At 37.0% G+C, this 14,910-nt stretch overlaps 1 protein-coding gene across 3 annotated transcripts in view; it reads right to left on the bottom strand.

Annotated features, from left to right (window-relative positions):
• Positions 1-2,469: 2,469 nt before the first annotated feature.
• Positions 2,470-14,910, bottom strand: part of PPP2R2A (protein phosphatase 2 regulatory subunit Balpha) — a 79,643-nt gene continuing 67,202 nt past the window's right edge. For all 3 annotated transcript variants that reach the window (XM_054498528.2, XM_054498529.2, XM_054498530.2), the window contains 6 exons: positions 13,184-13,296; positions 12,315-12,492; positions 10,776-10,940; positions 9,738-9,907; positions 7,243-7,334; positions 2,470-3,464 (listed from right to left, as the gene is read on the bottom strand). In XM_054498528.2, the coding sequence (XP_054354503.1) occupies positions 3,185-3,464; positions 7,243-7,334; positions 9,738-9,907; positions 10,776-10,940; positions 12,315-12,492; positions 13,184-13,296 (998 nt within the window). In that variant the 3' untranslated portion in view covers positions 2,470-3,184. The remainder of the gene's footprint in view (positions 3,465-7,242; positions 7,335-9,737; positions 9,908-10,775; positions 10,941-12,314; positions 12,493-13,183; positions 13,297-14,910) is intronic.

The raw sequence follows: 14,910 nt of genomic DNA, 5'->3' as shown, positions 1-14,910 counted from the left end.
GTAAACTGACTTGATTCTTGACTACCCAGCATATGCCTATCTTTTCCATCTTTTGGGGGGGATTGGTTTTTTCTGGAAGTGCACAATACTATCTACATTTGAATTATGTGTGGTAAAGATGCTCAAGCAATATTCCCTTAGAAGGGTTTAAATATCACTAAAAATTCTTTATCAGTACTGCATAACTTTCACATGTGCACAATTTCCTAATTAACACCTTACTCAAAAAATAGTCACACACTGAAAGAACCTGCTTTCCTATCTCTAGCTTTCCGTAGAAGTATCTCTAACCAGAATAACTCACATTTAAGGTTTAAAAAATTCTCTTCATTTTGAAAGGAAAAGAGTGCATGGACGCATTTTTGTTTGAGACAGCGTCTCGCTCTGTCACCCAGGCTGGAGTGCAGTGGCGCGATCTCGGCTCACTGCAACCTCTGCCTCCTGGATTCAAGCTGATTCTCCTGCCTCATCTTTCCGAGTAGCTGCGATTAGACACGTGCCACCACACCCGGCTGATTTTTGTATTTTTAGTAGAGACGGGGTTTCACCATCTTGGCCAGGCTGGTCTCGAACTCCTGACCTCAGGTGATTCACCCACCTTGGCCTCCCAAAGTGCTGGAATTACAGGAGTGAGCCACTGCGCCTGACTGGACACATTTTTTTTAATCCCAAGAGACGGAGGGCTGCACAGAAGCTTACCATCCAGCAGTTAATGGTTACATAAACATGTATTTAGACAGGTTTATAAAACAATTCTTCTTACTGCCCAGCCACTAAGTAAAGATCAAAAGAGGTTAATAGAATGAAAGTCCTTTTCCTACCACAATCTCTTCTAAAAGGTTAAGAGAAGGGATGGAGTATGTGCATGTATATTAGTGGCAAGAGAATAGGAAATACAAGCAACTTGACAAGACTAAGTTTATTCTAAGTATAATTTTTATTAATAAAAAGATTAACCATGGCCATGTAAAATGAGTGGCTGGGCTTAGAGTTTGCTACACCAATGAAATTAAAAAATACTTGAGAATGTTAACAATAATTTATAATAGCATTCCTTGATAGAGGCATTTTAATTTTAGCAGTTATTTCTCTTAAATATATAAACTAATCCTTAGTGTCATGGAGGAGAATCATCATAGCTACTGATCAATCAAAAAAGAATTTCTGAGAGCTGTTTGGTGGTGTTATCTCAAGACATACAACCAAGCTGTAGGAAAATCTCCCAAAAAAGATCTGGAAAACTGTCCAGTCACAACACAGGAAGAATATCACTGTTTGACACTTGTGGCAGGGGAATATCCCACTTGCAAGTCAAGTGTGAAGAATAAACACAAATTAAGAATGTACCCGAGATCCCCAAATAAATTAGTAAAAGTGCCATTAAGAATTATCAGACATAGAATGTGTTTCAAATACAAATGTGTTCAATCCAAAAGATACAGTAATTTTATTACATAAAATTTCTCCTGTGTGCTAAAAATGCTAACTTACAAGACATAATATTTGTAGTAGAGGGAATCACGGTTGGCTCGTTGAATTCTTTTTCATTATTGAAGAATAGAACAATAGGTAGTGGACATAGAAGCACTCAGAGTCCTCTGAAATTCAAGGTTGTTACATTATGTTCGACCAAAATAAGACTACCATTCTCTAATAATATAAATGCCTGTTCATTTCACCTTTCAAAAATAAAGTCCATTTCTTCTCCATTAAAGCTTCTGCAAGACTGACAAAGGTACATTCTACCTATTAAAAATAGGAGCACTCTTCATCTTTGGATAATGTATCACCGCTTAGGGAAAATGTATTCATATACAGATTTTTATTTGAGGCAGCTGTTGGAGTTCATTAAGCACTTTTTGAACGCTGTACCTTTAAAAATTTGTCTTTAATATAGCTTTGGAAAACCAAAAATAGAAGAAAAATATCTATGGTAAAGTATATTTCATTCTGATTTGATAGCAGTAAAATACAAAAACAAGTATTTAGTGCAGTGTCACTTGATGTTAGTTTTCTGCTATTTTATATGACTGAATGACAAAAAAAGTTCTAACTTGTTAAAAATGTTTTATAAGTCTTTGACTAGTAAGGCAAAAATGAAATTAAGCACTCTAAAAAGTAGAAATTAAGTTCTACAAATTTGGTTCCCATTTACAACAATTTCATTAACAGATAATGAGTTAGAGATACAACGTATCCAATACCCTCATGACGGTAAAAAGAAAAAAAAAACTAGTAGCATTTATAGATTGTGAAATCCTTAATAAAACCAATATATATTCAAAATATGTTCATAGAGAACCAATACCTCTCCTCCTGCATGTAAAAGAACACTTGTTAAAAATAATTAACAAAAATACCAATAAAACAATGAAAACCCATTTTGTTTCACTGTGCCCAAACGTATGACACAAAATATTGGCTACAAGAGGTAGGTTAAAAAGAAAAAGAAAACCAGATTCTCCATTCTTTGTCACTTTTATTCAGTAGTAGGTTTTTTTTTTTCCTTATTTTCAGTGCCAGACACGGCGAGGAGTGATTACAGCCAACTGTTATTAAAACATTTGTTCGCAACATATACCCCCTTTATACCACTGACCCCAAACTGACTCATTTTGTGTGCTTTCATTCTTTCTTTTTTTAATATACCACCACCAAGACCGGGTGGAGGGGGCAAGGGTAAGAGAGATGAAGGGGAGGAGTCCAGGAGGCCAGAAGAGGAGGAATGCTACAAGCCACAGTAAGAATGAGCTGTATTTAATTTAAAAAAAGGGGGAAGGGGTGTACCCCACAAATGATACAGTAATGAGGATACACAATTAAATCCCATAGCATGACTGAAGGCTTTCACTGTGTTTGACGTCATCACAATGGAAGGCATAAAAAGTGGAGTAAATCAATGTTGATACAGTCCAATCTAGTCCATTAGGCAAGATGGTGCAAGAAGTCATTTAAATTAAAAGTGCCCTACCCTTACCTAAATGGCTAGCAGACATGGAGAACACCACAGTGATGAATCCACAGAGCTTTCTCCATGTAGCTATAACAATGTGTTGTCGAATGGCACACTGTCAAACACTGGAAAGGGGCGCCACAATGGACCTCTCTCTTTTATAGGAACGAATGCTAGATTCAACTATCTCAACTAAGCAGGAAGTGGGTTCTTCTGCTAGGAATGCCAACCCTAATTCACTTTGTCTTGAAATATATACAGATTGTTTGTAGTAGCTACGGCAATGATATTTTCCTTGGGGTGCCAGGCTGTGTGAAGGATTTTCTTATTGAAGTCTAGGCTGTCAACACTTATTTCATCTTTCTTTCGCTTGCCACTTGCACAGACTTTGCGAGGCTTCAGAACTGTGCGAGGCTTATTGTTTTCCCGCGATGCTTCTAGGGTTATGTCTCGCTTTGTGTTTCTGTCAAACATTCTGAAGAAATTATTGTAAGATCCAGTCATGACAACACTGTGAAAATAGACAGTACACTCAGTCAAACAAGCAGAACAAGAAATTGTTTTCAAGTAAAATGATTCAGCAATTAAACCATAGGAAGCTACTTCAAAAGCAGATGTAAACTAAGGGACAGGGGCTGTTGACATCAACTCAAATCACTGGAATAAACCAGAAATACGGTACTAATTAACTGGGTTTTCTGCTTATTCTTTTCATGGCTACCAAAACTATCACCAAAGTTGACAGCATCCTCAAGTAAAACTTCTTAGTAGTGCAGAATTATCGTTGTTGAGTATTTTTGCAACTACAGGCTATGTGATCAACCAGGCCAGCCAGCTTCTCAAAGGAGCAACTATCTGTGGAACTCACAGGTTCTAAAACGAAAGAACCCCGCATGAAGTAGCTGTAGCTATTCACAAGAAACCAATGCTTTATCTTATGATTTACATTTTTTAGGCCGGGCGCGGCGGCTCACGCCTGTAATCCCAGCACTTTGGGAGGCCAAGGTGGGCAGATCACGAGGTCAGGAGATCGAGACCATTCTGACTAACACGGTGAAACCCCGTCTCTACTAAAAATACAAAAAAAATTAGCCTGGCATGGTGGCAGGCGCCTGTAGTCCCAGCTACTCGGGAGGCGGAGGCAGGAGAATGGTGTGAACCCAGGAGGCGGAGCTTGCAGTGAGCCAAGATCGCGCCACTGCACTCCAGCCTGGGTGACCGAGCAAGACTCCGTCTCAAAAAAAACAAAAAACAAAAAACAAAAAAATTAGCTGGGCGTAGTGGCACATGCCTGTAGTCCCAGCTACTCAGGAGGCTGAGGCAGGAGAATCACTTGAACCCAGGAGGCAGAGGTTGCAGTGAGCCAAGATCGTGGCACTGCACCTCTGTCTCATAAATAAACTATCTTCTCAGGGTATTGTCTGGTTCAGATAATCACATTTAATAAATGCTTATGTTATAATCTGCTCCTGAGAATATTAAGTGGTACATAATATATGTATATGTATGTGTGTGTGTGTGTGTGTGTGTGTGTGTGTATATATATATATAAATAATTTTTTTTTTTTTTGAGACGGAGTCTCGCTCTGTCGCCCAGGCTGGAGTGCAGTGGTGCGATCTCGGCTCACTGCAAGCTCTGCCTCCTGGGTTCACCCCATTCTTCTGCCTCAGCCTCCTGAGTAGCTGGGACTACAGGCGCCCACCACCATGCCCGGCTAATTTTTTTTGTATTTTCAGTAGAGACGGGGTTTCACTATGTTAGCCAGGATGGTCTCCATCACCTGAACTCATAATCTGCCCGCCCTGGCTTCCCAAAGTGCTGGGATTACAGGCGTAAGCCACCGTGCCCGGCCTATATATATGTATTTTTTAAGACAGGGTTTCACTCTGTCACCCAGGTTGAAATGTAGTGGCACAATCACAGCTTACCGCAACCACAACCTCAACCTCCTGGGCTCAAGCAGTACTTGCACTTCAGTCTCCTGAGTAGCTGTGACTATAGATATATGCTGCCATGTCCAGATAATTTTTAAATATTTTGTAGAGACAGGGTCTTGCTATGTTGCCCAGGCTGTAATATTTTCTTAACAGAACATCATTTTACTTTTACCACTGAAAACATTTTAAGCAAATATTTATAAAAGTATCAGTTTAAAGGGGTGGCAAAATTTTTAAACTGCCCAAGACACTTCCTTGTCAGTTCTATTTGCCACCCATTACTGCTTGACATTTATTAAGTATCCTCACAAACAGAACTTCGTAAGTTTGAAGCTCTTAGTAATTTGCAAAGGGTCTGCTACCACTGCTTACCAATGGTTCAAATTATTATTGTAAATAAGGATTAGAGGATACTGGGGAATTGTTCATTTTCAAAGTAATACTTACATACAAAGGTCACCTACTGAGTACAAATTATTATCTATTTAGTAATGTCAATTCCCAAAGGACACTTGACAACAACTTTAATCAAACTCAAGGTAATGCATGCCCCTGAAGATGATAAAACTGTATTTCTTTAAAAATGGCTTGTGTAATTTAGATTGACATCCCCATATCATCTGAGTTTGTGTGGTTTTAATGGATTAGGCCACCTAGGCTGTGGCTACTTGAAACTTTAAAAAGGTATCATTAGGCCAGCATTTCTGTGGTATTTCTGCCAAAAATGTATAGCCTGAATCTAATCATGAGGAAACATTCTATAAAATAACTGGCCTGTGTTCTTCAAAATGCCAAGGTCACGAAAGCCAAGGAGAGACTGAGGAACTGTTTCAGAATAAAGGAGACTAACAAGAGATGACAACTAAACGTTGGATACTGAACCAGACTGACTTTGTTTTGTGCCATAAAGGACACAGTTACACTAACTGATGAGTTTCAGTGGGTCTCCAGATTAGATGGCAGTACTTCATCGCTGTGAATGTTGCTTTGGATGCTGCACTGTCACTATGTTGGAAAGCATTTTTGTCAGGAAATACTCATTCAAGAATTTAGGGTTATGAGCATCACATCTGGAGTAAATGGAGTAGATTCCCATGTGGCACACAAGCTGCATGTGAGCACGCGCACATGTACCTATGTGGACAAATACAGCTATAAATAGAGAATAGAACACGTGATACAGCAAACAGCAACAGGGGAACCTGGGTCAAGGCCGGCCAAGAGTTCTTTGTGTTATTCTAACAAATTTTCTCTAAGTTTGAAATAATTAAAAAAAAAATTTTAATATTAAGGAAAACAAATAATTTCTTTCTGATAATAGAACGTAAAACTGCTAATTATCTGCTTAAACAATACAATGAAAAACTGGTTGTAGCTGTGCGCCACACCCTATTTCAGTATCTCTTTACTCTTCAAATTTGTGAATCTTTTTTTTCTTCTTCCCTTTCCTTCTTTCTTCTTGATGCCTCAGGTTTAGTAGTGGCACTCAAAGGCAATGTTTGCTATTAACAGAACTCTAGGTTTACTAGTCCTTATGTCAAAAATCAGATAATTTTAAAAGCCAGATGAAATAAAACATTCTGTAAGTTCTGTTATCCTCTGTAACACACAACACCATGAAACCGGAATCATATTAAGCTCTGTGATAAAACTGTTGTTAAAGTATCTCTAATTACTCTAAATGTCAGTGTAATTCCAAAATTATGTTTTACTACTTTCTGTTCTACTGGAACATAGTGGCAAATAAACAGACAACTAAAAGACTCTAAGACTTATTTTATCTTTAAATAATGGTAACATTTTACTAAAAATGAATACGAAAAAGGAATTACACTACGGCAAAACTGGAAATTATAAAAAGCAAAGGATAACTACTACTACTATTTTAACCATATATATTATGGTTAACATCATACATAACATACATATAAAAGACCACTCCTATGAGGTGTTAATGTAGCATCTGGAAAACCTGGTGTCTCTAACAATCCAAATGAATTATCTGCCGCCTGAATGTTTCTACAACAGTTTAATGGTAGAATAACAACCAAGCTGAAGCTTCACCGTTCTAATGGTTAGCATGTCAGAAATGTGATCTGGTTCATAAAAGAAAAAAAATTCTAGACATTTAAATAATTTAGATTACCTAGAATTTGTGTACTTTTATATTTACTAGTGAAATACAATGCTTAACTTTTTATCTGCCAGTACTGCTGTGCTATATCTAAGATTACTAAATTTATTTCAAGGAATCCCTAGAGACAAATGAAGTTGGGACCTGGAATGAAACGGTTAAGTTTCTTTTCTTTAATAAAATTCATATTTGAGAGGTTTGACTTAAAATCAATTACCTGTCAGATCCATTCCAACAACATTCAAATTTGTCAAATATGCAGTCATTTTCATACAGTGAACAGAGTTTACTTCTGAGGTATTCATGCACCTGGGGAAAAAATACAAATATACTGCACTGAAATTAGGAAAATGATTTAACAAGTCCATATCTTTAAAAAGAAAAAAAGGGCATATACAGACACATATACCTTTTAAACCTATTCTCAATCTTCTCAGTAACAATAAAGGCATTTTGTCCTTTTACAAAACACACAAGCCCTTCAGGGAGGCACATTTTCCTACTGGTATGACAAAAGAAAACTCCATGCTGGGCATGGCACACATAGCCTTTATAAGCCTGAATAAAAGATTCAGGCCAAAAACACTTGAAAATGGCACAGTTAAGAGACTAATAAAAGAACATTACAGCAATATCTGAATATCACTATTCTTGGCTTTCAGTCCATTAACTACTGATAACGACACTGAAACTGTGCCTATTTCTTTCTTAAATACCATTTTCTGGGCATAAATTTAACTGAAGCCTATATTTTCCATTATAAATGCACATGTATGCATAGCGTAACCATGCCTTGGTTTGGTGATAAATTATATGGTTATTCTGGGCATATATTATTAAAAATTTCATAGTATATTATACAATGTCAAAAGCTAACAAAGCTGTGCCTGTTTTTTGAATTATATAATTCTGTATTTACTAATATGTCGAAAAAGGATAAACTAGAAATCTCATATTTAAAAAGTAGTCTGAGAAATATGACATATTTCAACATTAATATTAATTACAAACAAAAGTTCCCAAGTATCTGTTGTAACTCAAAGGAAAAAAGAAGTGTCTATATTTTACCATCTCTTTTTAAGGAGCTGCTTAAGGAGAAATGACAGAAATGAGTAGTACCTTCTAAATGCTTAGAATTCTCTATTCTATATGAAACTATCTAAACTTATTTTCAGTGTCCATTTTAACTTTAAATATAGTGGAATGATTCAGGCCATGTCTCTGTGACATTAAGTGAAAATCTGTAATACAGAGGAATTGCAACTCATGTGGGGTTAGGATCAAAAGTGAGCATGTAACACAAAAATATCAGTAAGAAAAAATACCCTTCAATCACACAGAATTTGGCAAGATGCTGGTACAAATTCAATAAAAATAGTTTTATCTATATATGATACATTTGCCTATAATGTGACTACTTTTAATCACTACTCCAACTGTTTATAGGTAGAAAAGTAGCAAATCAGGTAAAATTAGGTAGATTGTCATAATTTACCAACATTTTAGAATGCACGTTATAGGGTTTCTCACATCAGTATGAAGCTAAGGTTCAAATCAATTCTTCTCAATGGGAATGAAATGATGGTGAGGGTAACTAGGAGATATATCAATCTTGGCAGTTACAGAAATAGAAGTCTTTTTTCAGTATACATGAGGGATGAGTTCCAAGAACCCCAGGTATACCCAAATCTGCAGTTAGCCCTGCGGAACCCACACATGAAGTTTTGGCCCTCCATATATTTGAGGGGTTTGCATCCCTCAAATACTGTTTTTCAAATGTGCATTGGTTGAACAACAACAAAAAATCTGTGTTATGAGTGAACCTATGCAGTTCAAATCCATGTTACTCAATAGTGAACTATACTTTGAAAAGCAAAGCAGTATTTTGTCTTTTGTTTCAGTGCAGTATTTATTTTGAAATTTCACGTATCAAAAACAATCTTGGTTTATGTTTGTCAGAGGATTTAAAGTTTGAGAAACATACTTCCCAGTCTATTGAGAATATATAACATAAAGTATATGTATAAATTAGAGTTAAGTGATTTCAACACTGCAGTCTAGGGCCTAGCACAGGTTTGTGCTGTCCCTCACCCTGTTCCAGGCTGTGTACTTCATTCTCTTCTGTTTGATGTAGTGGACACGGATAAAGAGTAGTGGCTGGCTGATAAGAGAATCAAGAACTGACATCCAACAACGGATAGGCAACTCCTAAAGCCATCTGCTAAGGCTTTCAAGCCCTTTTCCTTTAGCTGAAGACAACAGTTATCTGCCAAAAGGCAGAACACCAGTCCATTCGACTTGGCACACCAAGTTTAATCTCTAGTTCAACTACTCCCACAACCTGAGCAGGTGTACCTCTACTAGGACTGGCCACTTTCCCCAATCCTCTTCCTGCCCAGTCCTCAATGAAGGGTGCTCTTCCTTCCTCACTTTAAATGTACATAGTGGTAGGAAAAAAAAACCAATGTCAATACTGAACCAAATGGGTAGCAAAATCACACTTTAACTGCAAAACTCAAGAGACGACACAACCTATGTAAGTATATATACATTTAACATAAGGAAGAGCAACATACTCATAGATCTCTGAGGGAAAAGGCCTAATGGTGAACAAATACCATACAGGGATTAAAACCTAGTAACAAAATCCTTTTCTATAAACACTTCAAAGTAAACAGGGTATATGCTCATTGAAAGAAAAAACTCAAATACCTGGTATGTTTCCACAGGCCTGTTTTCCATATTTAAGTCCCAAATTTTGACTGACAAATAGTCTCTAGTCATCATATATCGACCACTATGGCTGAATTTTACATCCGAAATAGAGGAGATGATTTCGGAAAAAAATGACCTGTTACTGGGATCTTCAGGTTCTTCAAACACTAAAAACAAAACAAAACAACACAAAAAGGGCAAGGTGTACAATATTCTGGCTTGGACAAAGCATTTCCTAAACAACCATTCACGAACTCCCTACAAGTGAGGTAAAATGCCAGGCTAATATAAAGAACTGAAAAACATCTCTCTGGCTAGAATTCTCCTGAAAGCTTCTTAGGATAATTGAATATTGAAGTTGAAGATGCGTAAGTATGCAGTATACTTCCAGTCATATGACTAATTTAGAACCAGACTCACCTGGGACTTCTGACTTCAGTGCACCAGGTTTATTGGTATTATTCCTGCAATACGCCTCACTGACTGCCTATATCATCACCATGAGAAACACGCCATCCTCGCCCATCCCAAATTCATACCAGGATTTTATTTTCTAGTAGCCAGGTAAAATTATTTTGGTAACAGGCATGTATCAATTTCCATGAGTTAATATTCAACAAGACAAGAATATTGTATCCTGAAGTTTTTAAACCAAAGTTGTTTTTTTTTTTTAAGCCAAGAAAACCTCAGAAGAAATCTACCTAGGAAGCTCAAAGTAGGAAGGGAGGATGGGAAAGAAAGGAACAGCTCTACTTCAATACAAGGTTACAGAGCCCAACCACAAATTACCAAAGAACAACAGCATTCCATGAGAAATATATTCCTTGGCAATCAATAGACGTGCCCCCCAAGAGAGCTTCCAGGAATAACCTGGAATGCCTCATGAGGAGGCAGGCAGATTACCAAGGGTACAAGTGGCTCTGGACACACGGGTTTAAGACTTGTAAACCTCTGTAATTGTACTTATCATGTCTGAGGCTTATTTCAGACAAACAGAATATGTAATCATTTTAAGGAAAGATACAATAAACTTACATTTAGAATGTCTATCACAGAGGGCAGATGCCCTCATGTCACATAGCCGAATAGTTCCTTTACTGCTGCTGTATACAAATGTGTTACAGCTGTTTGGATGAAATTCTGCTGCTGTAATCACTTCTGTTAGCTCTTCCATATTGGCAGGCTTGATATCCACAATGTCTAGATAACATTTTATTAAGGAATTTCCACTTAGAAAAAAGGGCAAATATAATTCTACATTTCTCAAACCTAAAACCCATTCATGGACCTAAGCAAAAATATTAATTCTGAATTGCACTCCACTGTTTTTATGAGTATAAATTCCAAAGGGATTAAAACTTTTTTTTTTTTTTTTTTTTAGACGTAGTTTCACTCTGTCGCCCAGGCTGGAGTACAGTGGCACAATCTCGGCTCACTGCAGCCTCCGACTCCCAGGTTCAAGTGATTCTACTGCATCAGTCTCCCGAGAAGCTGGGATAACAGGCGCACACCACCACAACTGGCTAATTTTTTTTTTTGTATTTTTAGTAGAGACGAGGTTTCACTATGTTGGCCAGGCTGGTCTCGAACTCCTGACCTCATGATCCATCCGCCTCGCCTCAGCCTCCCAAAGTGCTGGGATTACAGGCATGAGTCACTGTGCCCGGCCTCAATAGAATATTTTTATTTATCCAATCATGCATCATGACTTGCGTGAATTTCTTTTTCTAATCTTAATGAGACTATATATATATATTTTTTGAGACAGAGTTTCACTCTTGTTGCCCAGGCTGGAGTGCAATGGCACAATCTCAGCTCACTGCAAACTCCATCTCCCAGGTTCAAGCAATTCTCCTAACTCAGCCTCCCGTGTAGCTGAGATTACAGGCATGCGCCACCACGCCCGGCTAATGTTTTGTATTTTTAGGAGAGACGGGGTTTCACTATGTTGGCCAGGCTGGTTTTGAACTACTGACCTTAGGTGATCCACCCGCCTTGACCTCCCAAAGTGTTGGGATTACAGGCTGAGTCACCGCAGCCAGGTTGAGACTATTTTTACAACAAAAAATTCAAATACAATAGTCCATACATTTGATTAGAAGAAAAAAAATTTTTTTTAGAGACAGGGTGTTGCTCTGTCATCCAAGCTGGAGTGCAGAAGCACAATGAAGCTCACTGTAAACCTTGAAACTCCTGGCCTCAAGTGATCTTCCCACCTCGCCTCCCAAACCGCTGGGATTACAGGCATGAGCTACCATACACAGACCTCACAAATTTGATTTTTAAAACAAAAAACTAAATTATAAAAAATCCTATTTACATAGATACAATAGACAAATTCCTTAAAATTCCATGAATCCAATTTTAAATCAATACATTATGCCCTTTATGTTTAGCAAATAACTTTTTCCAGTATTTCATTACTCATCTACAAAGAAAAAAATAAGGTGCCATACATATATGTATACAGACTATAAAAAGCAGCAATCGAATTCATTAAGGAGAGATGAAATAAATCCAGTATGGGCACAACATGCCTTCTTCACCAAACACCAAAGAAAACCAAATGGATACTAAAACTCCTGTCTGTAATTTCCAGATGCCAAAGATTAATCCGCAAATCATCTGCAGATAAATATGTTTCATAATCACTATTAATAGAAATTGAGTTGATGTGATATGTATGAGCATTGGCAAATATTCTTCGTGGACTGGCCTCAACCATTAGATCCATAGGCCTAAAGACTGGCACCTGTCAATAAGACACATGAAAAACAGAAATTACAAAAGGCTCAGTTTCAAATAGCAATTAAGATTCAGAAAACTTCATTATTTTAGTTTTTGAGAACATAAAATAGAACAATATTACACAGATTTAGTTTTAAAAAGCAACTGATGTTGATCCTTTCAAGTGTTGAAGAAAAAATGAACAATGTGGAAAATATATCTTCTTTTACTGGTTGCAATACTATTAGAATTTGCAGTTCTTAGTTTCAATATTTTGCTTGAAAGACATGCCAAGCTAATAAATGTTTATGGTTCAGATTAAAGAGGCTAAAAAGAAAATTAACCCATAACATCTAATTCTTGGTATTTTTTAGCTACAACTAGAAGATCTGATCTATATCTACTTTTTGATTTCCAAAGAAAATTTATCTTGAAACTTGACCTTGTAATAGCTAACATGACAAACCAGAGATGAAGTCTGATGGCGTGAAATACTGTCTTGTGCTTGAGTCCTGCTTCTGTCCCTGGCCAAAGTGAGACCTCTATGTAGGTCAGTTTCTATGTTTAAATGAGTTACTCAATGTTCTACCTGATTACAGAATTACTGGGAAAGGGGAGATAGACTGTAATTATTCCTATTCAAGCTCTGCTCAGGATTTGGGCTATATAATATGAATACAAGCACTATCTGTGACATTTTTTTCTTATGTACTTACTCGTAGTGTAGTAACTGTAGTAGGATCTCTATACCTTCCATCTTCCTCTTTCAAGTTATACCCTTCTGGTCTTTTGTCCCTTTCACTGATTTTCCATAATTTTATTGTTTTATCTGGGAAGAAAATAAAGAAAAGTCCTTAAAATACTGAAGAAGAAAAATATTTTAAGGCATTTAAAATATGCTATTTCATATTTCACATAAAAGGATTCCATGAAAAAAAAAACCCTAATCTGAACTTACTAAAAAATGTCCTATTATCAGCTGAATAACATACACACATGGAAATAAAGTGCAAAGATTGGTGGCACTCATATAAATTCCATGTGATAGTCAAATCAAGTCACAGCCCTGTCCCTTAAAAGTAATTAAAGCTAGAGGGAAAAACTTGATATGCATGTGTGGTGTGTGCAAACACATGTCTGTACATACATGTAAACACATACATGTTCAATACTGAATTTTAAAAAATTTAAAGGCAACAATGAAGTTGATTAGGACTGCCTATTATGTAGAATCAAAATAGTAAAGCTGCTCTCCCTTGCTCCCACTTCTTAGCAGAGCCTATCAAAGATTCCACAGAGGCCTCCATAGGACTGGATGCCTCCTTTTTAAACCTTTCCCCCTCTTGTATCAGGGTTCAAAAGTAGGAAACAGGGCCTGAAGAAAACTGATTAAAAGCATACATCCCCAAGTCCTTCAAGAAGAAACTAAATTCCTAGGTATCAAGGATATATAAAATGGCATCTGTTTAAAAACAAACTTTTGTTTTACAATAAGTTTAGATTTACAGAAAAGTTACAAGAATTGTAGTGTTCCATATATCCTTTACCCAGTTTCTTCTGTCAACATCTTACGCAACCATGGTACGTGTGTCAAAACTAAGACATCGACTTCGTATATTACTATTAACTCAACTACAGACTTCATTTGGAGATTTAACCAGGTTTTCCACTAACATTCCTTTTCTATTTCAGAATTCAAACAACACTGCATTTAGTCATCAAGTTTCCTCAGTCTCTCTGCCTTTAAGTTTCTCAGGCTCTCATTTTTCTTGATCTTGACAGTTTCGAGTAGTGGTGGTGAGGTACTTTGTAGAATATCCCTCAACTGGATTTGCCTGCTCTTTCCTCATGATCAGACTGGGACCACGGATTTTTAGGAACAGAACAGAGAGATGAAGTGACTTCTCACAGCATTGTTCAAAGGGATACATGGTATCAACATGCCTTACAGCTGGTGGTGTTAACTTGGGTCATTTGGTTAAGACAATGTTTGCCAGGCTTCTCCACTATACAATGACTCTTTCACCCTTGCCATATTCTATTCTTTAGAAGTGAGTCACTAAATCCAGCCTGTACTTAAAGGGAGAAATAAGTTATACTCCCTGTAGGGAAGAGTATGTATCCACATCTTATTTAGAATTCTCCTGCGGGAAACATCCCTTCTCTCCATTTATCCATTCAATTGTTTATCTGTATCACTATAGGCTCATGCATGTTGATTTAAAAGTGTTATAATCGTATAACACTTTTTCTTATAGAAAAGCATAAATTCCTAACGATCTTTCATAAGCAAAATGGTGTAACAAAATTGTTTATAACAGTATATAAAGCCATTTTATAAAAACAGTTAAAAACAACTCAGAGAGATGCCAGTGACTCTAACCTGGCAGTCTCTGTATCGTATAGAAGAATGATAGTTGCCCCTAAGGATGCCCTTCCCAAT

The sequence above is a fragment of the Pongo pygmaeus genome, chromosome 7 (genome assembly GCF_028885625.2).
Source record: "Pongo pygmaeus isolate AG05252 chromosome 7, NHGRI_mPonPyg2-v2.0_pri, whole genome shotgun sequence".
In the NCBI taxonomy this organism is placed as follows: domain Eukaryota; kingdom Metazoa; phylum Chordata; class Mammalia; order Primates; family Hominidae; genus Pongo; species Pongo pygmaeus.
The sequence above is the reverse complement of the archived record's forward strand: the minus strand, read 5'-3'. Positions and strand labels throughout refer to the sequence as shown.